The following is a 26033-nucleotide window of genomic DNA, read 5'->3' as shown; positions in this document are numbered from 1 at the left end:
GGTTTGCAGTTACAGCCTGGCAAGCCAAATAGGTTTGTATGGGAAACATGGCCTTACGGCTGTGTAAAAAGGGAAAGAAAAATAATCTGATAACTGTAAAATTACTTTCAAAATATGACCTGAATTTGATTGAAGTAGCAAAGAGCCTGAAGCAGTGGTTCTGAAGTGTGAACTGCCATCATAATTTCATTGGAAGTTAATTCAGTTGTGAATGAGAATACCATAAATAAGAAATTTTAAAAATGTTTTAGTGCTTTTCAAAGCTCCTAGTAAGAGGGATGATGTACATACCTACAGCAGTGGTTTGCAAGTTGAAGATGCAGGCTGAAAAATAAAAGACCTGAAGCTGTTCGACGTAAGAAGGTTGAAGGAGAGTGACTTGTAGTTAGCTTTCTGAAGATGCACCTTCTTGGAAAACATTGTCCTAAGTAGAGAATGTTAAGTAGGAAGCATTTCCATGCTGATTTGCAAGTGAACTTTTAATGGATTTTATAGATTTGTGGTGTAGAATTCTGTTATCTGCTTAATTAATTGTTTTTCATTCCACTTTGGAAACAAAAGCATCTTAAATGTCTTAAGTATATTTTCCAATGTTCATAATCAATACATTTTAATGTATAATGTTTCCTTCCTACATAGAGCACCTGATGAAATTACAAATGGAAGGGCTTGTAGAATTTCTGCAGGAGTCCTTAGCCAAGGATTTCTTCTATGAAGATGACTTTGTAATAGACCAGCTCCAAAATTCTATATCAGAATTGAAACGAGCAAAACTGGATGTACCAGTAGCTGGTAAGAAACATGTATATATGCAGATTTACATAGTTCGAGCTATTCACACTTTGTCCATTTTTAAAGTGTTCATTCATGCTGTTAAAAATTGTGCAAATATTTATCTCTTCATCACTGCATAGATTTTGGGGTTTTGTTCCCCAAAGATACTTTACAGTATAAAACCAACACCCTTCATTTCATGAGTTTGCTTTTTTTTTTTTGGCGTTCTGTTTAGTGGCTGTAAGCTAATGGCAACACACTTTAAAACATCCCATGTTCTGATAATTTTATTAACTTGGATCTGTAAATTTTTTTAAGGTAGAAGGTTAAATACCAAGGTTTCAAATTATTTGCAACAACAGCGTTCTTTGAGAATCCAGACAGTTTTGTAGCTTGATTAGCTGTGGAACAAGCTTCAGGTCAAATTTTTTCTTACTTTAGCCGAATCCAGATTTTTTAATTGTTTGCAGGTGATAGGCTCTCTGGGTGCTTGACTGAATTATTTTATTTGTTTCTTCTAAGCTTTTGTGGTTTTGCTTTTCAGTTGCAGAGTGGAGATGGTTGTTTTGTGGGGCACTACTTATGAAATACGTATAGGACGCCTTCCTCTACTAAGATTCCGTTATCTTTTCTATCCCTGCCTTCACAATCTTTAATTACAATTTTTCTTGTAATCATCCAGAGTTCTTTGTTCTTGCTAATTGTAAAATAGTATGTGAGGAAGAATATATGTTTTTTAAAAAATCTTAAAAATATGGCAGGAACGACCTTAAAATAACTTAAGTTGCTATGGTTGGCTTTCAGAAGTTGAAAAGTGTCAGAGTAAAGGCTGCCTATGTAGCGTTGTTGTGATAATTTGTTCATGAAGGTCTTTTGTTAATGAACTTCATTTTTGTGTGTCTGTAGACCTTACTTACTGCATGCAGCTATTGAAACAGCTTTCACAACTACTCGTTGCAAATTGATAACACTTTCATGAGGTTCTTCAGCATGTCTGTCCCTCTGGAGTACAAAAACTCTTCTTGTAAATCTGTTTCCCATCATCCTGGCTTCTTGTGAGTTTCCCATTTCTCTTGCTCCTTATTCCTGTGTTTAGCCCTCTTTCTGACTTTCTGTAACATCTCCAGCACAGTTTCTCCAACCCACAACAGGTCAGAGTCTAGTTCCTGCTGTTGTCTTTTCATCTGCTGTCATCTTAGTCCTTTTCACCTGCAGACTGTGTTCTGTGTGTCTGCAGTTCTCCATGTTACTGCATGCACTGCTGCTTCCCCGTTCTAATCACAGCCTTTCCATCCTACTTTCTCTCCATCCTTTTTGCACAAGCTAGGTTTTAGTCTTAACACTTACTCTTCAGAGCAAGGTGCTCTTTTCAGCACTACTCTTCAGCTTTGTGCTTTGTCAGACATCTTGTTGCAGCTGATGCTTGGTCATGGTGACTAGATGTGAGCAAATAAGTCAGTGAGTAACTTCGTCTTTTAGCATCAATTCCAATCCATTGTGTTAAAGGAAGATAGATCATGGGAATGTTTTCTGTTAGATTTTAGACATGAAGATCTCCATGGTTATGTTTGAACAGTGAGGGGATGATCCCAAAAAACTTAGTAGATGGATAGATTTTTTTCATGGATGCGGTAAAGTAAATTTAATCAATAGATTCTAGTTTCCACTTGAAACTGTAGTAGCTGAAGAGTTGGGGAAGATATTTGCTACATGATGGAGTTAATGTGTCGTCCAGGCTAGAAAACCACATGCGTGTAACTCATGTTGAGAGTTTCTACAGAAAATACAGAATTTACTGGAGATTTTGGAGATGTTCGGGGGGGGGGGGGGGGGGGGGGGGGGGGGGGCGGGGCGGGCAGCAGGGAGAAGGCAGAAACTCCATTTTAAGGCCTCTCTTTTGGGAGAATGTAAAATGCCTTCGAGTGAAATTTTGTTTGAGAATACCAGATTTTCACAGAAAATTAAAGGATGCTTTAGGTGACATAAGAGCTATCCACCTTGCAATGCAGTAACAGAAAGTGGGAGGCATGAGGAGTCTTCTTTTGGAGACCAACAGCAAAGGGTAAGGAACGTATCTTCTTGCTGAGACAGTTTGGCAAGCAAATTGTTGGGTTTCATACTTTGTACACTTCAGAGTACCTTCAGATACGACTAGCTGACAGGATGGTAACTGTTTTGAGCCATATTGGTTCTTTCTTTTGGATAGCTAAAGCAACATAAACCACAATAAAATGCCTTTTTTTTTTCTTGTCTTTTTTTTTCTTTTCCAACACGAGTAAGGGAGATTTAATATTGAAACAGGAAAAGCAAAGCCAAAAGTGTGTATCTTGGTGCTGGATGAGGAACTGAGCTTTTTTCTTTTTTATTTCAAAGTATCCTGGGAAAGCCTCTATGTGTGGTATATTTTTGCCAGGGGTAAATAGGAACTTTACTTAACATTTCACAAAATAAATATAAAATACCTTCAACCTAATCCTTGGAAATCTAGCTGATTTATTTGCTGTTATTTCTAGTTGAGTGAGGCTGCCTCATTTGTTCTTCATATGAATTTCACAAGCCTTTGATATTTTTGTTTGTTTCTTTTCCCACTCTGATATTCATTTTGGTTTTACTAATCACTGTCTTCAGGCAATAATGTTTTTCTGCAGATTCTCAGCATTCTCTAGACATTCAGCTTTGCTCACGTGTCGTGGAGGGTTGACCCTGGCTGGATGCCAGGTGCCCACCAAGCTGTTCTATCACTCCCCTCCTCAAACAGACAGGGGAGAGAAAATGTAATGAAAGGCTCCTGGCTTGAGATAAGGATGGGGAGATCACTCATCAGTTATTGTCATGAGCAAAACAGACTTGACTTGGAAAAATTAATTTAATACCAATCACATCAGAGTAGGGTAATAAGGAATAAAATCAAATCTTAAAATACCTTCTTCCCACCCCTCCCTTCTTCCCAGACTGAATTTCACTCACAACTTCTCTGACTCCTCCCTGACAAACAGCAGAGTGGGACAGGGAATGGGGGTTGTGGTCAGTTCATCACACATTGCTCCTGCTGCTCCTTCCTCCTCACACTCTTCCTCTGCTCCAGCATGCGGTCCCTCCTGTGGAAGACAGTCCTCCACAAACTCCTCCAACGTGGGTTTTTCCCATGGGCTGCAGCTCTTCATGAACTGCTCCAGCACGGGTCCCCCGCAGGGTCCCCAGCACGGGCTCTTCTCCCCACGGGGCCACAGGCCCTGCCCGGATCTGCCCCAGCACCGCTGCCTGTGGGTCACAGCTCTTTTGGGCACCCCCTGTCCGGGCTTGGGGTCCCCCATGGGCTGCAGGTGGGGATCTGCTCCCCGGTGGGCTCCCTGGGCTGGGGGCACAGCCTGCCTGGCTGGGGGCTTCACCGTGGGCTGCCGGGGAATCTGTGCTCCTGGTGCCTGGAGCCCCCCCTGCCCCTTCTGCGCTGACCCGGGTGGCTGCAGGGCTGCTGCTCTCACACAGTCTCACTCTTCTCTCTGGCTGCAATTGCTGTTGCACAGGTACTTTTTCCCCCTTCTTAAATAAGCTGTCCCAGAGGTGCTACCACTGTCACTGATGGCCTCGGTCTTGGCCAGTGGCAGGTCCATCTTGGAGCCAGCTGGCCCTGGCTCTATCAGACACAGGGGAAGCTTCTAGTAGTTTCTCACAGAAACCAGCCCTGTAGCCCCCCACTACCAAAAACCTTGTCACACAAACCTAATACACGTGTCTGTCTGATCTTTACTACCTTCAGCCTCTTGTTACCATTTTTCTTCTAATTTCATGTAAAACTTATGAAACCATTATATGTCGTGCAACAATACACAAAAAAGTGACTGTTTATGTAAGTATCCACTGTAGCGTGAGAAAAGAGTGTTTTAGTTTTCTCACTTGGAATCAAAGCACTACTTCCTGTCTTGTACTTTTTTTTTTTTCAGTGAACAACAATTACACCTGTAAAAACTAAAGTAAAAACACACATTAGAAAAAAAGAAAAAAATCTTCATCTTACAGTCGCATCAGTATCAATCATCCAGGAATAGCAGTGAGCTAATTAAGCTCAGTGGAATTTTCCATCTGGCATCCTTTGTTAGGCTATATAGATTTTCCTGCCCTAGTAGGGTAAGCTGCAGTATGATATTAAAGGAGGTAATAACTTCTGTGTTACTTGAAAGTGTATGTCTGCTTATGCCTGATGTAGCTTTCTCTGGCTTGCTTCTTCCATGGCTTCTCCCATGAAATGAAGGATGCTGCTTGTTCCCTTCAGAGCACAGAGGGAGGAAGGGACTTTTTTTAACACTTTCTCAGTGCTAAAACCCTTACAGTGCTCAGCCAGAACATGGGCATTGAGCGGATCATGCTAATTTTGGATGTCACTGAAATGCTTTTGCCAAGACTAGGGCTATTTTGCATAAAGCAGACCATGGGTTTTCATTCCTCTTTGTGGCAATTTCTAGTCTAACTGCTGGCCAGTATTGGATAGCCTGTGCTTAGCAACTATAACCTTCAGAGGATGGCTTGCAACTGAAGTGCTGTTCTCAAAACCCACGGTAGGCATCCCTTGTTCCAGGGATTCTACGGGAACAGTAAATGGTATGGATAAGCACTCTTCTTAGTGGCAAGTCACTTGGTTATCAAGACCTCAGAGAGGCAGGCTGTATGGTAGAAACTGTCCTTTAAGGTATTTCTCCTCTGACATATATCCTCAAGCGAGTTTAGTAGGAAAGGTAGTTGGTATTTTCTGGATTGCCTGAACGTTATGAAGAGTGTCCATACCACAGCTGGTTCCTGAACAGCACGCTTATCTAAATCTGTATGATTCCTGTATGTCACAGACTGGTTTAGGTTGGAAGGGGCCTTAAGGACCATCTAGTTCCAACCCCCCTGCCACAGGCAGGGACATCTTCTACTAGACCAGATGCTCCCAGCCCTGTCCAACCTGGCCTCAAGCACTTCCAAGGATGGGACATCCACAGCTGCTCTGGGCAGCCTGTGCCAGTGCCTCGCCACCCTCACAGTGAAGAATGTCTTCCTTTTATCTTAATCTCATCTACCCTCTTTCAGGTTAAAGCCATTCCCCCTAGTCCGGTCACTACAGGCCTTGCTAAGATGTCCCTCTCCAGCTTTGTTGGCCCCTTCAGGTACTGGAATGTGCTCTTAAGGTCTCCCCATAGCCTTCTCTTCTCCAGGCTGAGCAGCCCCAGCCTGTCTTCACAGAGGTGCTCCAGCCCTCTGACCATCTTTGTGGCCCTCCTCTGGGCATCCTCCAACAGGTGCATGTCCCTCTTACATTCGTCTCAAGGAGACAGAGCTGATGCAGAGCAGCCAGTCTCATCCTTAATTCAAGGATGATGTCTAGAGCATAGTGAAAGGAATATTTCTCAGTATACGCCATTGATTTCCAAATTTTCTTGATGCAGATTCTTTCCTTGGCTGTTATTTAAAACAGCAGCAAAATTCTTTAAATGGTCACAAGATACGGATAGAACTTCCAGCTTTGCTGTAAGTTACTGCTGCAGGACTACATAAATAATGGTGTGTTTAATAATAAACAATATTTGTATATTAATACATACGGTTTTATAATGTCTGACTTTATTAAAGTGCTTACCAGTGAAAGTTTCATATTCTACTTAAAAATACGTGACTGAAAATTATTAGTGTCTCATAAACAAGACAGGCCCACCTTCAAGGCTGAAGGCTCTCAGGTCTGTTCTTGAGATGGTTTATCACCTGCACTTCGATGTCCTGAAAAGGGAGGGCAGAGGCGTGCTGGGTTGGATTTTTATCACTGAAAGTCTAATTGAATTTACAGCAGCTGAGAAGGTATTAAATCAGAGATAGAGGTCTTGTATCTTAATTCTAAAGCAGTATTGGCAAATTTGGAATCTGCCCTTGGTCTTGTGATCATCTAAACTATATTTGTATGTGGAAACAGCAGTTTTAAAGTCTGACTCAGTTCTTCTAGTTGTCCCAGCCTTTTCTGTATTCAGGGAAAACTAGTAAAGTTTGAATCTTGCATTTGTCATGAATTTTAAAGTGTTTATCTGCTATTTATCTTTCAAGGTATATTTTATTAAATCTATTATCAGTATCTTTTATTTAAATATCTGTCTAAATACTCCTCAGTGGCTGGAGAAGAATGTATTAGGTTGATAATCTGTTAAATAATGTCTGTTCTCTGCTGTTAATGCACCTTTTGACAGCCAAAACAATAGAAATATGTAAGTCAGCTTGACTTTCCTGTTTCTTATGTTGTCTCTCTTTTGGTTGTGTTTTGTTGCAGAGGAATTTTGGATTTTTCGCTTGTGCTTGAAGAATACATGAGTAGCTATTTCATACAATGCACTTCATATTTTAATCAACTTTATTTTTCTGCCTTGTTTCTTGTGTGATACAAGTATTTTACAATATTATGAAGAAAATAATATATCAAACTATACTAATATAATTAGTATATTATTTTCAGCAGTTTTAGAGATTGGCTTTGCATCATTTAAAAACCTGTACTGTTTAAAACTTGCATGCTTTTTAAAAATATGATCCAGATAGTTACGTTGCTCATGTTCATATTCTTATTTCAAACTGACTTTTCAAGGAAGTTTATTTTCTGGAAAAAAATGTGGAATTAGGGATGTAAAGCAGAGTGTTTAATTTTAGAAACTTTTTTTTTTTTGCAAAGGTAGCTTACAGACATACAGCTGGCCATCTGTATCCTCTGGTTGATGACCAGATTTGTTAACATTTCTATTGTTTATCTAAGTGCAGGTGTTTATAAAGTAAGGTTTCCTTACTGTCACTACTACAAAGTGACACAGCTTCAGAAGGGCAACCAGTGTATTTTGTTCTACCTTCAAGTTGTCAGACAAGATTTCATTTCACTAACTCCTCAGCTGATGATGGCATAAAAGGAGGCGGAGCAGGGGCTGACTTTCAGACAGCAGCTTGAGCTTCTACTGCAGGCAATTACATTTCTTCAAAATTCTTTTGGACTTGTAAACTGAAGAAGTAAGGCGGGACATCAGTGACGGAGGGTAAATACAAAATATCAAGATGTCATTTTAAGAGTTGTTTTTATGACCATTACCGTCCTTGAAAATTGTGTTAGAACAGTCAAAGTGCATGTATTCTGGTGCTGAAATTAAGGACTAGCCTGTTATTCACTGGAGAGAGCACTTAAAGCACTTTACTCCAATTATATGTCTGCTATTCAGTGCATGAGGTTGTTAGTGCCTCCTGAAGCAATTTTCTGTAAAGGTCTTGTAGTTGAGATCGACTTCCACTGGGTGGTGACCAAGACTTGTTAGAGCAGGAAGAGGCTTAAAAGGAAGCAGCAGTAGACTAAAACTTTCTTTAATATGACTTGAATGTCTTATCTTTTTGGGAACAGTCAGATCTGCTCATATTTGCTTTGCTCCTTTTCATGTCAAGTAATATGTTTACCAGCAGCAAACAAGCACCTGATTGTTCTTGTTTTGCTCAAATTGTCTCCCTCTGCTTCCATTTCTCTCCCTCCTCGCCCATTTTTTCCCTATTTTCTTTGTTGTTTGCTTGTTTTATGCTATACTGCATACAAGCCAACTAAATCACTAGTTTCTTCTAAAGGAAAAAGGGAAAATCCTATAGTCCCAGCTCTGTAAATTCTGATATAAACTATTATGCTTGTCTTTGGGAAAAAACAGTAACTAAACTCTGTGTAGGAACTCGTTCCTGTGAACAAAGAGAGGGAGAGAAGGATGAGGGTTAGTTCCGCATCTCATGCGAATACTGGCAACCTGGGAAAAATCTAATTGCCTAGCTTGCTTCAGAAGGCGCATTCGATGATTGTAGAGGTTGCTGCCCAAACGATCGCAGCTGAACTGGGCAGCTTTGTCTTAATTTCTAGTTTTAAAATGCTTTTAAACTTTGTGTGTAAACATCATAGAATGTATAGAAAAAGCACTTGTCCCAGAAATAAATCTTGCAGAATTCAAAAGTTTCTCCATTTCTCAGCCAGGCAGGTATGTCTAGAAAGTGAATTAACTCAGACTTTGGATCAACAGCACAAACTGATATTCAGTTGAATGTCCTTGAAAAAATGCAAATACAATTTCTTCTTGTCAGCTCTGAGGACTTTGAACAGTGAGTTTAGCTGACGTAGTAAGAGATGATGGCTGAGACCTGCACGTGAGGCTTTAGGCAGATTTGGAGTGGAAAATTGGTAGGTAAAAGATACGTGCTGTAAGAAAAACTGGTGCTTTTGCATGCTTCTCTGGCAGGCTGTTTGTGTACCTCTTAACGGCAGAGATGCTTGCTGTGGTTTTATTTCTTTTGTTTGCTTTCGTATTGTGGGTTTTTTTCCTCAGCTTTTTGTTTTTATTACCTTCTTTCTTTCTCGCCAGCATGCAGCATCATGGTTTTCTTGCTATTATTACGGATCGTGGACTGCTTAAAGCATTCATAGACACAGTTTGCATGCTAGTTTGTGCATTTGAGGAGTGTCTTGTTGTATTAATGTGCATGGTGATAGATAAAGTTATCCTCTACTTGTTTAATTTTCTGGGCTTTTTTTGAACTTCAGAGTTTTTATTGTTTTTAAAGTCCTTGGTAGTTCCACTGGAAGTGATGGCTCTGTGTGTGCCTATGTATGATCTGTATACTTTATGGTTTCCAGTTTAAAAGAGATCTGTTTTCCTTTAGGTGACCAGTTTGCAGGATGTCTTTGTGCTGCAGCATCATAGACCGTGTAACACAAGTCCTTTCCCTCCAGCGCTTTTTGTGGCAGGAGGTGATGAGACCTCAAGCATTTCTGAACCAGAACAAGGCCTGCGCTGCTTAGCTTCGATTACTGCATTGAGCACCTCTAGCAGTGTGGCCTTTCTTGAAGTTTCACATGCAGATGTGGTTAATTAAGCAAGCTGTGTCAGTTGTTTCTGTCTGAGGTGGAGTTAGGCAAAGTTCTGTGGCAGCCCTGTGGCTAAGATTTAAAGTGATATTTCTTCTTTTCCCCACTGACTCTCTTTCGATACGTACTCATTGTTCCATATTTTTGTTTTCCCTGAAAGCATTATGCTTCAGTATTACCAGCCTATAAACATAATACCATGCTGTTAGAATGCAGAGCTTTTCTTCTAAATGATCTATTGTCTGGGAGTGCTTTGCTTGTTACTCAGTACATGAATTAATATCAAGCTTTAAGTGTTTCACAACAGACATGGTAAAACTTCCCTGATACTCATTTTACATCTGTAATTCATGTTATAGCATACGTCACCTAGACAGTGCAGCCCACATACGCCTAGTTGTAGTGTATTTTTTTACCCTGACATGTGAAGGAAAGATGACAGAAAGTAATCTTCAAAGCATCCCAGATAGAATTCAATAAAAATGCCTGCAGTATTCTCACTTGGGTTTTATTAGAGCTTAATGGTAATTAAGAAACCTTAAGTGTGTGAAATTAAAAAAAAAAACAACACAAACTCACACAAAACTCACCTTTATTGTACAACCAAGTATATTTCAAAGGATCTCATATTGCTCTGTATGCTCTTAGAGTAATAGCTGGAAGAAAGGAAATCAGTTCATACTTTTAATGTCTTTGTACAAATGAAGGAAGCATTGCAGCTACTAGAGGGCCTTGTCTTCAGTTTTTATTATGTATGTGTATATATATTTTGCATAATTTAAGCACGGAAGAAAAGAAATAATTTTTCTAAAGCATTTATTGCATACAAGGACAGAAATTAAAGAATTTAGAGCTGTTGAGGAGCCATTTTCTTATACTGTCCCATTAGTGACTGTGATCACCTGGAGGTTATAAGTGGATTAGCAGCATATAAAGCCTAGTTCTGTATGATTTAGATGACTAGTTTTTAGTATGTACTTTGAATGTTGTTTCTTAATTCAGACTTCTTGCTATTTTGACACTCAAAATTAGTAAGATTGAAAGCATTGTAATATATAGTTCCAGTATCAGGAATATTTATTAAGGGCAAAATTCACTTTTATTTAGAAGGTGAAATCCTCAGCTTTGCCTGACACTATGGTTGAGGATGCAAATGCAATTAATTGGTACAAATGCCTTTTGCCAAACTGAAGCAAGTTCAAAAAGTGAATTGCTGTCCACAAAGAACAATTTTGAAGAGGCTGGTGCGCCAGACGGTATATTGCAGAGCTGTTAAATCATCAGTTTACAGCATCCATGCAACTCATTCCTCTGTCCCCTCATCTGCTCTTCTGATGGTGTGCTGCTGGGGAATGCAAATCTCCACAGCCACACTCCAGGTTTTAGCCTGATTTGTGGATAGTGGGGCCCCATAGTGAAGGAGAACAAACCACAACACTTGTAATTCCAAGAGCTATGTGTTGGAGCCTCACACTGAGGCCCTACCCCACCATGTAACCTGCTGCACTGTTTTGCAACCATTTGCATAGGTGTTCTCCATCAGAGAGTATAGTGTGCCAGGTGTGTAATCCTGTAAGCTGTTACAACATGTGGAATCTCCCCTTTGGGGACAAGTGATTGAGGAGAGGGCTCAGCATGAGTATCTTCCTTTGCCAGGTTGTAGCAAGGCAGACAGTGAGTACCTTCAGTGTAAGGGCATAGGTTTGTGTGTCTGAAGAATTGTATGATCATACTTGAGCGGAGAATAACTAGGGGGAAATAAAAATGGAAGGGTTTTTTGCAGAAAGTGTGGGTAGGCTGTTTGTTATATGTAAACAGAGGTTTCTGAAATTACGTGTTTTTAAAGGAAAGGTTAGGTTTCCTTTTGGCCTTTGGCCTTACATGAAAACTTTGAAAATCAAGAAAAGGCTTTCTGTTAAGGTTTGTTTGTTTTTATTTAGTTACCTTGTCATGACACATGGCATCACTGTATTCTTCTCTGCTGTCCTCTTGCTATGTCCTAGCTGGCACAAGCTGTAAGTTTTCATTTAGTTTATATAGCAGCTGATCCGTGATGGTGGTTTATTATGCTGTTATAATAAATAATACTGACCTTGGCTGCTGGCTTTCCTCTGTGTATCTCTATCATGCACCAGTCATCAAAGATTGAACTCATACTATTGACTGTAAAAATGAACATAGCTCACTTCTAACCACAGCGCTCGTGTCAGGGATAGAGGCATTTGTATGTATTCGCTCCTGTGAACCCATATAGAGATGAATTTTAATTACAAGTAGCTAGAAAGAGTGAGGTGCTAAGTTTATGATCTTTGATGATTGAGAAGGATTCTACAGTTCTTGTTTTATGAAGAAGCAGGGCTTAAACAAAGTAACTGACAGTGATGTTTTTATTTTTTTTATAACCAATTTTGCATAACACTTAAGCAAGGGTAGCCATTTCTTTTTTATTCTCCTTACAACAGATCTTTTGCTTAATAGATAGATACAGAATGAGTAGGATTTCTTTGGTCATGCTGACTTTAAAGTTTGTTTTAATTTGGGGGAAATACTGAACATCAAATAAATTAAATTTAGATTAACGCATTTAATGACAAGCATGTGACCTTTTCTGCTTATAATGGGAAAGTAATGTATTACACAAATAAGTTATATGCAAGTGGATATAATAAAAGACTTGGGCTGAGAATGTGAAGGGCGTTGACTTAAGCAGGAAAACTGCAGTGGAAAATTTGATGTAAATTACTTTGAGCACCATGAAGCAATGAAATACTTCTTTGTTCTTTCTGTAGTGGCAGTGTGGATTGTTCAGGGTGCCTACATAACTGGTGTTTTCCCCTGGCTGTTGCGATGTGTTGAGCTCCAGTCTGGGAATACTTTCCATTCATATCCCAGTTCTGTAAATTATGTCCTCGTGTTCAGGGAAGCTCATCCCTTGAACACTCCATTGGAATCATGACATAGCCAGTATTAGTATTAGCTACTTAGTTGTTCTATAACTGATAAAAAAACTGAACTGAAAAAAATATGATTCTGCATAGAGTCCTTTAGTCATACTGTAGCTTTTTGATACTGAAGATGAAATTTCTAGGCAGGGATTGAAGAGGAACAAGGACTTAACTGCACAGATGTTAATGAGGAGTTCCACTCAAATAAAGAAGTGAAAGTTCAAAGATGTCCGCTAGGAAGTTTGTGCATGTGAGTGAGGAGCTGATAGTATAGCTTACCAGAGGTGAACATTAAGAGATCAGTGAATGGAAGAATGGATGGAAGACAATAGATGGGAAGAGGGATATTGGGAAGGATTTTTAAAGTGGACAAAGTAGTTTACTTAATGTGACGGGGACGATGTGAGGAGGGTTAAATACAGAGTGGTTATTGTACCCAAAATGTCATCCAGGGAAATGATTTCTTTTGCACCAGTGTCGTGAATGAGCAAATGTTTGGAAAGATTGTATCAATTGTAGAAAGGAAGAGGAGAGTAACTGGTTGAGGTGAGAGCCTAAAGAAAATCATTGTTCTGTGTCAGTATACACAAAAACCTTTGAGGTGTTTAGCAGAATGGTGACCCAGAGAGAGGCCCAGGTAGTAGAGTTAATAGGTGCTTTTGCTTGCATGACCAACAGATCTAACAAGACTTCTGTACAAAGGTGAATTTGTGTTATTATTATTCTTGTTTTAGGTAAAGAAGATGAATTTCCAAAGAAGCCACTGGGGCAGATTCCATCAGGGCCTCAGCCTGCTACGCTTAACTCCACTCCAGTGCTTAATGGACAGAACAGCACGGGTACAGAAACAACAAGAAGGACAGAGAGGAGACCAATCCCAGGGGAAGAACCAGAAAGTTCACCAAATAACCGAAAAAGAATTAATTCACTGGAAAAGAAACCTTCCTTAAAACAGCAGAAGGCTCGACCAGTAGAGACACAAAGTAGTATGCCGAAGAACGAGGTAGATACTAGAAGAAAGCCTCAGCCAACAGAGCAAGACAGCTCCAGACAATATAATAATGCAGCTGCTAATCAAAATTCTAACGCTACTTCAAATACAAGAAGGGAATTTATACCTAAGTGGAATAAACCGTCTGACATCAGAATAATTGAAAAGACCATGAAACTTACTGCAGAGGTGAAAGGAAGGCAAATAAACCATTCAGTTTCAGGCCCGCCACCAAGTCCTGGAGAAACGCAACCTTTGAATGTAAAGCAAAAGATGAGGGTTTTGGATGCTGACGAAGGTAAGCGAGGGTCTAATGCATCGCAGTATGACAATGTTCCGGAAGTTGAGAATGAGAATCTTGTTGAAGATATGCTTGAGAGAGCTCGTCCACAGAGCCCTAGGCATGTAACATATTCCAATAGTCCAAGAAAGCAAACTGAAAAAATACCAACTCCATTAAAAATACCCAGTAGTTACACATGTACTTCACAACCCAGATCTCCAAAATACCCATCACAAGCTGATGGACCACCTCATGGACTGAATGTAAAACACCCACTGCCATGTTATAGTAATCCACCTACGTACCGTGGAAATTCTCCAAAGCATGTTTCCAGTATAGGCAATACAAGTTCTGTACCTCTGCATTACCATGGGAATCGAACCAGCCCTTCTGGTAGGCTGTATGGTTCTTTTATTTCAGTAGATTATTCTCCAGATAAACTACAAATGAATTCCTATCCTGCCAGTCGCCAAAATCCTCTTTCACCAACCCCTGGTCAGGTAGAAGTAGCCCCTGTCGATGCTTACACCAGCAACTCAAGGCCTCCTGCAGGTGTCAAATTCATAATCCCTCCAGTGGATTATTTACCAGAAGATAAAAAGTGGCCAGATGCTGCATATATTTACAGACATGAACCCTACAGGCAGCCCTGGAGCCAAGACGTTAACAAAGGCCACTTGGATAATTTCCAGAAATACCAGAATTTTCAGTCAACGCCTTTTCAAGACCATAGTCTTCCTGCTGTTTCTGTGGACAGTCCAATAAGATACAGAACTTCCCCAAACTTTGAAGAGCATGATTCACCGCAATACCAATATTCAAGCCCATCAGCTCAAGCCCAGCACTATCGAAATAGAAACGATGGATTGTCTATGCATGAATCCGTGCTTCTCTGAGAATCTGTCTGTACTTAGTAAAATGGCAAGAATCAAAACCAGATAAACATTGCTGTGTTAGTAGTAGTCCACCTCAGTTCTTCTATGAAATGCAGACAGTTCACACGAGTCTCAAAAAGAACAACACTACTACGAAGGATGTTTCAGGCTTTCATTGAAGGGTAGTTGAGTTCTTAGGCTTGCATTGAAGCTGTTGAAAGTGATCTGATGCACATAAAAAAGCAATAAGATCATACGCGCCATGTGGTTAATACTGTCATTGTTCCTTACATTTAAATAATTTGGGTTACAATCTGTCTGCCTAAAACCTGTAACACATTTACAAGTTTTATTTTGACTGACATTGTTAATGCACTGTAGATGCATGTGCGCAGCGCCAGGTGTGCACTTATACTACACAAACGCGTATGGAAAAGAGTTAGAGAGTTCAAATGTAAATGCATTTAACTTTGTGCAAAGCTTGTGAAGTACTTTTATTTCATGTTAATTTTTCTTTGTAATTTATTTGAGAAACCATTCATTTTGAATGGGATTTTCTGTCATTTTTATACAGCTGCCTCAGCATCCCAGTATCTGTTCTGGGCAGGAGAGATGCTTTGGGATTATTAATTTAATCTTACGTGACAGTTCATTTCCTCTCCTTTGACTACTGTTTGTCATTTTCCTCAGCAAGAAGGAGCAGGCAGGCAGAAGCAGAAAGCCAAAAATGTCTCTCCAGTCTGGCTAACAAATGGTGCTTCAAATTCAGGGCAGTGTTTAGTTTTTTAGGTGCATTGAAAGTGAGTAATTTTTACCTTCTCACCCAAATCTACCTTCAGAATGTTGTCCTATATGCAAAATATTGGAGCACAGCAAGAGTAATGCCAGATACAGAAATGGTGCTGCACTCTTTGCTTTTTGCCGTGCTGTGGTGTCAAATGAAACTGGTTGCAGGGCCAAATCTCACAGGTATCAGAGAATGACCAGCTCCTCCACACTCCTGTGAAGTACACGCAGGAGTCCGAGATTTGGTCAGAGCTCAATTCCCTGAGGTGTGTGAGTAATGCAGTGTCCCTTCTCTTAAGCTTTGTCATGTCAATTCTTTTTTTTTTTTTTTTTTTTGCCCTTTTTTACCCCAAAAGAGCTGGTAGGTTCGTGTCTGTGATTGGGCATGCGCTGCTGTGCTACCAGGCTGCTGAGAGACAGTGTGGTGCTTTACACTACAATGATCCCGACTGTTAATAGGAAGGTTAAACTCCCAGTAATGCAAGTATTTTTAATTAGTGTTTGCAGCCTTTTCTACTTCATGTTTTCCTTTCCTTGACTGTGAATTGGGGGTGGAAGGAAAATGCAGGTTAAGTGGCAGAGTCAGGATGTGGTCCTGCGAGCTGCTGGGTGCCGTGCGGGAAGTGCTGAAGGCGCTGACCTCAGTGAAACCAGTGGGGCTGAGGCAGGTGATCATCTTGCCAGAAGAGGTCCTTGGAGTGCTTAACAGAGACATTTTTCTAACATTTGTACCAAACATTGGTATCAACACCAGTTTTGGTTAGTTTGGAAGGTGTCTTGGGGTTGGTTTTTTTTTTTGTAAGATTTGTTAACTGAGAACAATAGAAATTGAATTTTATTTTATTTTATTTCTTTTGAAGAATGAGCTTTAGTGCCTATTATTGCTGCAGGTTGGCTCTTTAAGTTTTAAGGTACAGAAATAAAACAATTTTTACAAATGGAAATAACATTTACTTAGTATATTTCAAAAAACTTTTTTGTGTATATAATGTCTGGTGTAATTTTTAATGAACTCGGCAATTTTATATTTTAAAAATTGCCAACTGCAGCGAATAGTAGCAAAACACTACACTGAAACCCTAAACTGAACTTGTGAAGGCAAATATGAGTTGGGCTTACCTTAGTTCTGATTGCTTACAGCAGCTTAGAAATATATGTATATAATATTGTGGCTAAGTGTAATAATCTCAGTGTTTAATGGTGGTTCTGTAATTCATAACAAAGCTGTACAATTCATTTGTGCAAGCAATACAAGGCTCCAAAATACGTATCAGCATTAGTAAATACTGTAGATTTTTATATATAAAATATATACACACTATTTTCTTATGTCATCTGCAACAGTTTTATAACTGTGTATCCTATTTTGATGTGACTGTATTTTTAACATGTTAAAATAATAATAATTAAGCTTATATTGTTTGTCTTTATTCTTAATTGAGTAGCTCAAAACTGGACTTTTGTTCTTAACACAAATAATTACTTTTCATATATGAATACTGTGTCTATACATCTATTTGACATATGTCCTATTTAATTTGTACATGTTAATTTTTAGACTAAGCAATACAGCTACAATCTAGATAGTGCTTTTGGATTACTAAAGAAGCAGCAAGATTATTGATTATAGTTTCCTACACTGCAAAACCTTAACCTATATTTTGCGAAAGCTAGGAGTATAAACTGTGGTTATAATTTCCTGGTTTTGTTCTAATAATCTCACCAAACACCAATTCAAAAGAGGATAATTATTGGCATGGGAGACTTGCAGAGTTGCATTGATCAAAGTGTAAAATAATAGTCTAGCTGCTGTGTCTTACATGTTTAGAGGATGGTATAGAGCTTTTTTTGAAAAAAAAAAAAAAAAAAAAAAAAAGTGCCACGTCATCTGTTTGTAGTGCAAAATACACTTTTATCTTCATTTAGCTGGACAAACCAGACTGAAAGTACTGCCAGATTCAAATCTGTCATTCATACCAGTAACAAAACCCCCCTCGATGCAAAGTGAGACACAGCTGTGCCAGTTTCTTGCTGGTAGAGGGAATCATCTTGGTGTAATGGATTAAATATCTTCATAAGAGCTTTTCTGTCACTGTTTTCTTTGGTCTGAAAACATTCAAGCACTAAGTATCAACATAAAATACTTGAGACATTTTTCTTCCTATGGTTTCATATTTTTTCCAAAATTTGCTTGCTTTGAGCTATATGAACTGTAGGTTTCTCGTCCAAGTTAGTTGTCATGGCTCTCCTTGTGGTTAGTGAGAAAGATTCAAGGTCGGGATTTGGAGAGTGATTAATGCAACACTCTCTCCACTAATGCAGACGACTAAGGGAAGACATCTAACTTCTGTATGGCAGAAATCAAGTGAAATCAAGCTAATGAGAATTTGAGAGAAAAAGGAAATCACTTAGGTATGTGCTGTGTTCTTCTGTGGTTGCTTTTCTCGCACTCTGATGCCATGCTAGATTAAATCTAAAGGTTTCACTGTTGGATTGAAGCACTTCAGTGTTCTGCAGTACAAATTGTGGTTGTGGGAAAAAGAGGGGAAGGATTGCAGTATCACTGGCACTCTAACCTTTTTGATGAGTGGTATGTGATTGCATGATCAAGTTGCTTATCTCTGTAATCAAGCCATGTTATGCACTTCAAGCAAAGATAGAAGCCGTCCCTGCTCCTTCCTCATCTGACCCAGGGGGAGATTCTTTCCTGACATCACATTTGGTGTTGAGTTTGAATCTAAGCATCCACTCACACGGACACCTAAGGAAGAGAATCCGAACTCAGAAAAATAATCTTGCCCTTTTCTTCTTCCCAGATCCAGCCTGTAACCCTTCAGGGGAGGTGACACTTAGGAAAGAGAAAACCCATTTAGCCAGAAGTCTGTTAAGGAGAGCATTCCCTCTTAATCCCTGCTGATGACTACCTAAAGCCTTAAAGCATGATGTTGTTTGCGGTTGTTTGAGAATGATCAGACCAGCGTGGGCAATCCTGTTTTTCACACATGTAAATATCGGTTACCTCCATAATAGCTGACGGCAGGATTAATCCCTTATGGTAAAGAGTGACTGCTATATCCTCACTACCAATAAAAGTTTCAAGACTAATAGTAAGGGATTTTTAGAAATCTTGGAGGTTGCAGAAGAGAAATACAGTGTTGTCACTCAAGGATACACCTTTGTAATAAACAACTCTAGAATTCCAAAATTAGATGCAAAGAGTAAGCAACACTGAAATGTCGAAAAACAGAACAGCCTTCCAGTGTGGGGAAGCAAATCCAAAGCTTCCCTGAGGTACATACACATTTTCCAGGGAGATTTCTCTCAAGAATCCTATCCTGAATTTTGCATCATCCTCAGTATGACTTTGAAATGGACTTGCAAATTACAGACTTTTTTTTAATCTCCCCCTTGGGTGGCATTACACTGCATGCACAAAGAGGAATACTATTTAAAATACACCATCAAACGCCCACCGTTTCATTTCCAGCAGAGTACATTCTGCTTTCAATACTTCAGTGAGAGGAAAATATAATTTATTTTTTTTTGTAGTCCTTTAAATGCTGCATTTTTGTAAAGCTCTGTAAACGTAGCATAGTTACAGTTTAACAGTTACTTAACCAAGTATAGTCTAGGCTCCTCTTTAGATGGCATGAAGCTACTGCATAGTTTGCTGCATGGGGGTTGGTTTTGTTTTTTTTTTTTTTTTTCTGTTGGGCAATATTAAAACAATCCAAATGCTTTTAATGGCAGAGTTGCAATGAGGAAATGACTAGGCCAGCAATTGAAATTGGAGATACAATTGCAGTCATTTCAGGATAGCCTTTAAATGGTTGCTAAATCTGGTGTGCTGGGGAAAGACACCAGATTTATGGGGAAAGCAGCCATATTCTGGCTGCTTTGTGCCAGGAGGACTTCTTACCGCAGCAGGGAATGTGGAGGTCCCTCTCCCGAGAGGTCTGAGTCTCTCTGCTAACACTGACTGCCTTTCTTTGTGCTTGTGGAGTTAATATGTTAGTAGGAAATCAATGTTGCTTTGAGAAGATCCAAAATTACACGTTCTGAATAGTTTGAAAGTGAACGTATCTTGTCCTGGCTTTTCTTTCTTGCCTTTTTTTTAAAAAAAAAATGTTTATTTTATTGATTTTGTTGTTGGCCTTCTCAAGGTGAGCTGTGCTTGATCCTTTTGTCTCCTCGCTTACTCTGATGATGTTCCAACTAATGTTTTTCAGAGATGTTGTGATGCTTTTTTGCCGCTGTTTCTGCTGTTCATTTGGATCATGATGAAGCAGCTAGTATCAGAGGTTACTGTTTGCCTTTTCAGCTGTTCATCCCTCCAGACAATGTGCAAATTAAAAAAAAAAAAAACAACCAAACCACAAAAAAACCAACCACCAAACCATTTATACTCTGAATGTCATAGTCAGTCAGAAATTCTTTGGTAAGATTTTGTTTTTTCTGACAAAAAGCAATTTAATTTTGCAATTGGTGAAGGATGCTGTAGCGTGGAGGCACTTGTACAGTCTCTACCATCCAAAGTCATAGGTTCCTTCTACTCAGTACCAAGCAACAAAAGCTGTATTACACGCAGGGCCAGTCAAGCATTTTTTGCAAAATGCTGTGTGTGCCACAGAAATGTGCCAGCTCAGACTGGCAGTAGGTCAGATGTAGCTACAACATGCTTGATTTGGTTAGGTAAATACCCCCTTGTTTCCCGATAATACGTTGCTTTTGTTAGATTTTCTGCTTGAAATGAGATGAGGCAGAGAATTGGAGCCTATGCTTTGAGCTGGGGTGCCTGTACTCCTTCCATAGGGGGCCGAGAGCTGGTTTCTGGCACAAACCATCCACTTTGAGGATTGTGTTTGTAAGTTCCACAGTATCTTCTAGAATCATTTGCAGTATTGTCCCTTACGAAAAAAAAATCACAATCTCTTTTTTTATAAAAAAAAGCTCTGTTAGATTATTTTGTCTGATCTGCACCACCTTTTTAGGTCTGCCTATTCCCAGAGTTTTTCCCCAGAGAACTCAGTTGATGGAGTGGCTGTGTGTCACTGAGAGTGACACCAGAGGTAGGAAGTGATTTTCGGTACTACCATCAGGTAGGCTGGGTGGCGTTTTCTGGCAAGTTGGCGCTCAGTTGTCAAAACTGGGGGTTTGCAATACGTGTAAGCAGAAAAGCTTTACTGGCTGAGGACTCTACTGGAATCCATGAGTAATGTGTGTTTTTATACTGAAACTCACAAAGCTTAAAAGCAAAAGGGCTGGGTTTTCAAAAGTGGTAATGTTCAAGTGCCTTAATATTTCAGGCTGGAGTTGGGAGTTCAGTACAAAGCCTGTGTCTGGCCAGCCCCAGGTTTTTTTCCTCTGAAAGTCAAGCAATACCCTGGCTGAGCTGTGTCGCGGAGGAGGAGTTGGGTCCATTCTGCAAGTCAACAGGTTTCCAATTACTGGACACGAGGTCTGTAAAGGTAACCTAGAACAAACTGGGTATCGCTGTATTTTTTAAGTGGTTTTAAGACAGTCTTCTTGGCCTCATTCTTCCTTAGAGGCAACTTGCCAATCAACCTTTCACTGTCTAAAGAAAGTGGCTGTGTTAAAGACCTTTATTTGATGTCAACTAATGCTCTGGGCATCAGACATCCTTCATTTGTTCAAACTTTATGTCTGTATCTCCTGATACCCTTCACAGCTCTGTCCCCTTCTGTTCCCCAGGTTTTACTGTGTCAGATTTTTTCCTTCACAGTTATTTCAGTTCCAGTAGAGATGTCCACCTGTTTGCTACTCCAGTAAATGGTTTCCTTTCCAATTTTTATGTCACCTTGTCGTGGGCTACCTGTTCCATATCAATTCATTGCATTCTCCGGTCCATCCCAAAGTCTGTCTTCAAGTTGGAGCACTGTCACTTTGCTTTGGAGAAATCACTGGAAAAGGATAAAATTACATGATTTGGAGGCTATAAAACAGAATGGCACATGCGAGCATAAAAGCCAATGCCGATAACTTTATAAAGGTCTGTCTGGTTGTTGTGCTGTTCTTTAGAGTATGAAACACCTGTATTGTGAGAAGTCGTATAGGCACTTATTATATATTACCCAGTTAATTGGAAGGACTGGCATGACAAGTGGCGTGCTAAGTATTTTCCCTCGGCGATACCTTGCTTGAGTGGGAGATATGTCCATGGTTTGCAATCTTTTTGCTGGCCAGCACAAAGGACCAAGCCAGTCTTTATTGGGTGGCTGAGGGCAGTGCTCTTCTTAAATATTTCATCACATACAGTGGCTACAAAAAGAATAGTCTCCTAGCTATAGAAAGTCATTTATAGCTGCTGGAGTTCATCCATTGTGCAGACCTATACCTCAGTGGTTTTGATGTTGTAAATTGGGATTTTGCTACATAGCGTGTAAAAATGTAGCGTTAACCTCGGGTTTTCTTTTTGCCATGCAGTTGTGCAGCCAGGTCGGCAGCATACATCCTGCCTGCAGCAGCTGTTTTACTAATATGCTCAATTTCTGTTAAGCATGCCTAATCTCGCAGTGGAAGAAATGATCCCCTTGCCTCCTCTAAGTGTTCGCAGCTCCTCCTGGGTGCTGGTTGTGGGGTGGGGTTTTTTGTTTGTTTGCTTATTTGTTTTGTGACAAAGCTTAAGGGCATACTCAATTTTTGCAGCACCATCTTCTCCTGCACCTCTCTGCTCTGTCCAAATTATTGCAAACGGTAACAGAGAGGGGAAGACCATAAATTCTCCTTGGCTTAAACATCTGCAGACTTGACGTGCTGGAAGTTCTGAAGCTCTGTCTGCTCCCCACAGAGAAAAGTTCTGATGGCAAAACTTCGGGCAGGGAAGAAAATAGTTTTGCTCTTTAAGTGCCATTATTAAAAAAAAAAAAAAAAGGCATGACTTCAGTGAATGGGTGGGGTGCCACACTGTGCACACATTTATCATTGTAAATGTTATGTCTGAAAGGCTTTGAAATGCTTTCAGACTTGTGATTTTGTGCACATAAGCAGATCACTTTTATTATAACCCTTTTGTTATACTCAGTAGGGTTGGTTGGGTGGTGTTTTTCCCTGTTGATTTAAGTGGTTTCTTACAGAGGCCTTCAAGTTCCAGAATAACGTTTTGTGCAACCCTGATAATTACTTTATTATTAATTCTGAGGACAGACTCCCCTGTCTACCTGCCCTTTTAGAAGTGAGTCATGTTCTGACATTCAGAGTGACCCAAACAGAGATCTCAAATTTCCTTTCCAGCTGGACTAATGGGGCTTGTAGGAGGGAAGCCAAACTTCCATGACTTCTAATTGTCATCAGGTGGGATTAATAAAGGAAAATCACTTAACTACCCATCCAAAGATAGTCAGCTATACCTTTGAAATGACTTGGCAGCTACTGATAAGGTAGTTGGACTGGACTTGCTTGTTTTTTAAGTTACCTGTGGTATCTCATCCAAGTACCATTTGCAGAAGGACTAATCCACTTGTGCACCATTTGCTGGAGGAGGTTCAGTGAAATCTTAGTTGACAAGTCTGCCACCGCAGTAGATATCTCCAGAGGTAAACCCGTAGACTGTCTTTCCACCTACAAGCCTAAACCACAAGCTACAGAGGTTGCTGGAGGGGGGCTATAAATAATTTTTAAGTTTTTTTTTTTTATTCGAAATAAGGAAGGTGAACTGCCTGAACTCCTCCTGTCTTGCATTTCTTTTCTCTTTAAGCAATACAGTAGCAGTCAAGTGCCATGGCATTGGAGTTGTTTCCAGCCATACGGCAAACACTCGATGTTTATGCAGCACTGGAAGAGCACTCTCCGTGACGGTACTCCTGTGAGGGAGCTGGGTCTAATTATTTTAAATGACTGAAGTGGGTCAAAGAGCTTGTGTCCAACTTTTCAGGTGATTTAGCACCCACTGTTCTTCGTAGAATTTGAGGAGCCAATGTCCAAATTGCTTACAAAGGCATGGAAGAAATCCTATCTTCAGATACTTCGTGTTTAGCGGATGCCCAGTTTTACCATTAGCCCATAGCTGAGCCACTTCAGAAAACCTGCCCACCCTGCATCTTCTGTCTGATGCTTCTTTTCTGGAGTTGTTTGTAAGAAAAACCTGCAGCCCTTTTGTTTTTAGCTCCATTTGTTAATGATGGGAACTCTTAGGGAAAAATTCCGTCTGCTTTTTTGCCTGTGCTTGGAAAAAGGCTGCTTGTGAGCCTAACAAGATGTAAGGTGTCTCCTGTGCTTTGCAGTATTTAATTCCTAAGGTATCTTTGTAACTGCACTTTGTTCTGCCAAAGAGAATTTCTCAAATTCTTATTTACCCGATCATTTTGTGATAGGTCTGACCTTTCAGACTTATTTTTGGCTTGAGGCATTGTGTTTCAGTCACTAGCTGTTTTGTCTTTCTACGAGCTCAGAGCTGAATTAGACCTATAGGATGCTGGTGGTGCTCTGAGGTGGCTATACCTGAACTCTCACTGCAGCGAGCTTACAAAAGAAAATGAGAATGGCTTTTTGAATTCAAAAAGCTTTATTAGAATGTCAGGTAGAATACTTAATTATCTTAATTGGAATTCAAAGCAATGAAGAGCATTCTTCAATATTTAAGTGCTCCCTGGCCTTGCCCATTAAGTCTCTTCCTGTGCAGGTCTTTTCCTCCAGGACTGAAGTCAACCCAGCCGTGTGTTTCTGGGTTATTGCTCGCTCTGAGCAGCCCCACTCATCCACAGAGTGTTGTTGCCGTGGGATGTCTGCCCCTCGCAGCAGTTTTTCAGTCTCTCTGCAACCCCGCTTAGTCTTTCCTTGCCACGATTTTGCTCTCAGCCCCTTCTGCTACCAGCCCACCCTCCGCTTGTCAGGCACAGGTGGTCCAGGAACCGTGGTCCTCTGTCACACTGCACCCTGCCCATCCTGATCACACTGCTCTTAATGGTGCCAGCTAAGAAGCCACCAGCCACAGAGGCACAGCAAAGGTTGGTGCAGATTTGGATGGCTGCTCTTGCCTGATACCTCCCAAGCTTTCCTACTATTTAGTTTGTGCTTGCTTGGGGCTGGAGGTCTTTCTGTCCTGGAAAGAAAAGCCTTCCATGGCAGAAGTTCAGTCCTCCAAGACTAAACGCAGAATGCACGAGCCCACTGAGCTCAGCAGAACTGGAATACTTGTGTGAGAGGATTTTTCATAAGCAAAGTGAAAAACCCATCAGTTTTTGCATGTTTGGTGCCTGAGATGAAAAGCTTTGAGGAGGTCTTCATACCTGTTAGTAATGCATTTCATGCAGGGTTGGCACTGTACAAACAACTCTTCCCGCGTCTGATTTCCATTTTTCTTTCAAATTACATTTCTTTAATCTTTAATTTCATTCTGAGGTTTTTTCGCATACACAGATGTGAGATGATGCTTTTATGTCTGTTCAGAAGTACTGAACTCAGTGTTGGTTCTCTCTGAGTTTCTGTGCGTGATACCAAATGTTTTCGTCTCTTCAAGATAGGTGAACCTGTCGCTCTGCAACACATTTATTAATTCACCTTGAAAAACATTTTTTTTACTTTTATAGGAGGCTTTTTTCTATAAAGATGTTGTTTAAAAGCATGTATTTGAAATTAGTTTTTTATTGTAACTGCTCCAAGAGGCTCAAAAACCTCGTAGCCTTGACATCTGAAGTCTTCCAGAAGCAGCTAAGTGGGCTCTGTGTTTGAAGTGGCAGTACAATGCAAAAATGTAGCAGAAGGGAAATGAATTGTATTAATTCTAACAAACTTCAAGAAACTTATTATATCTCTGAAAGTTCTTTACAGCTTTGGTTCAGAGGTCTGAGTTATAAAGGAGCATTGAAATCAAGGACGAAGATGCCAACAAAGGCTTTTGGAAGATGGAGGACCCAGACCTCCTATGAAAGTGACACTTCTTCACTCAGGCTTCTTTCAGAGAAATAACAATAATTAAAAAAGCACTCAGCAACATCTCTGAACACAAAGTCTGAACAAGTCTCTGGCCTCTGAGACTGAAGGAATTTTTTTATTGATAATTAAACATAGTCGTGGACAGTTGTTGTACAAGGTACCAAGGTACAATCTGTGTTTGTGACTTAAGTTGCCGAGTAAGGTCATCACTCGCCACTAGACAGGCAGGATCTGGCTGTGTGTGTCCATTATACATGCATACGTAGAAATTACTGACCTGCCTTAGTTGCGGGGTTTTTTTCTCAGCGATATGAGATGTGGGGGTATATGGGTAATAAAAACTTTCAAGAATATATCCGTTAGTTGACTATAAACATGGAAACAAATCAAGGGAACTTAGACATCTCCCGTTTCTCTGCTTCTGGTTGACTCATCTTAAAACTTACAGCTGAAGCACTTAAATATTGTATTGAGAATAAAGTCCCAGAGTGGAGAGCAGATTTGCAAATGCATTACCTTCCAAAGAGCTGCTCTCCATGTGCAGGTAAGTATGTGGTGGTTTACTCCTTCGTTAAAACAGAAGGACAAATGAGTGATATGT

At 40.1% G+C, this 26033-nt stretch overlaps 1 protein-coding gene across 14 annotated transcripts in view; it reads left to right on the top strand.

Annotated features, from left to right (window-relative positions):
• The window catches only part of USP6NL (USP6 N-terminal like), a 200877-nt gene that overhangs the window by 126296 nt on the left and 48548 nt on the right, over positions 1-26033 (top strand). For all 14 annotated transcript variants that reach the window (XR_013928898.1, XR_013928899.1, XR_013928900.1 and 11 more), the window contains 2 exons: positions 640-792; positions 13341-26033. The exon at positions 13341-26033 is cut by the window's right edge. Coding sequence is in view for 6 of the 14 variants with exons in the window: in XM_080392035.1 (XP_080248161.1) it covers positions 640-792; positions 13341-14776 (1589 nt within the window). In the remaining 8 variants the exon portion in view is untranslated. The remainder of the gene's footprint in view (positions 1-639; positions 793-13340) is intronic.

Source organism: Falco punctatus (genome assembly GCF_963210335.1).
Source record: "Falco punctatus genome assembly, chromosome: 6".
Classification (NCBI taxonomy): Eukaryota; Metazoa; Chordata; class Aves; order Falconiformes; family Falconidae; genus Falco; species Falco punctatus.
This window is presented reverse-complemented; position numbering and strand designations above follow the sequence as displayed.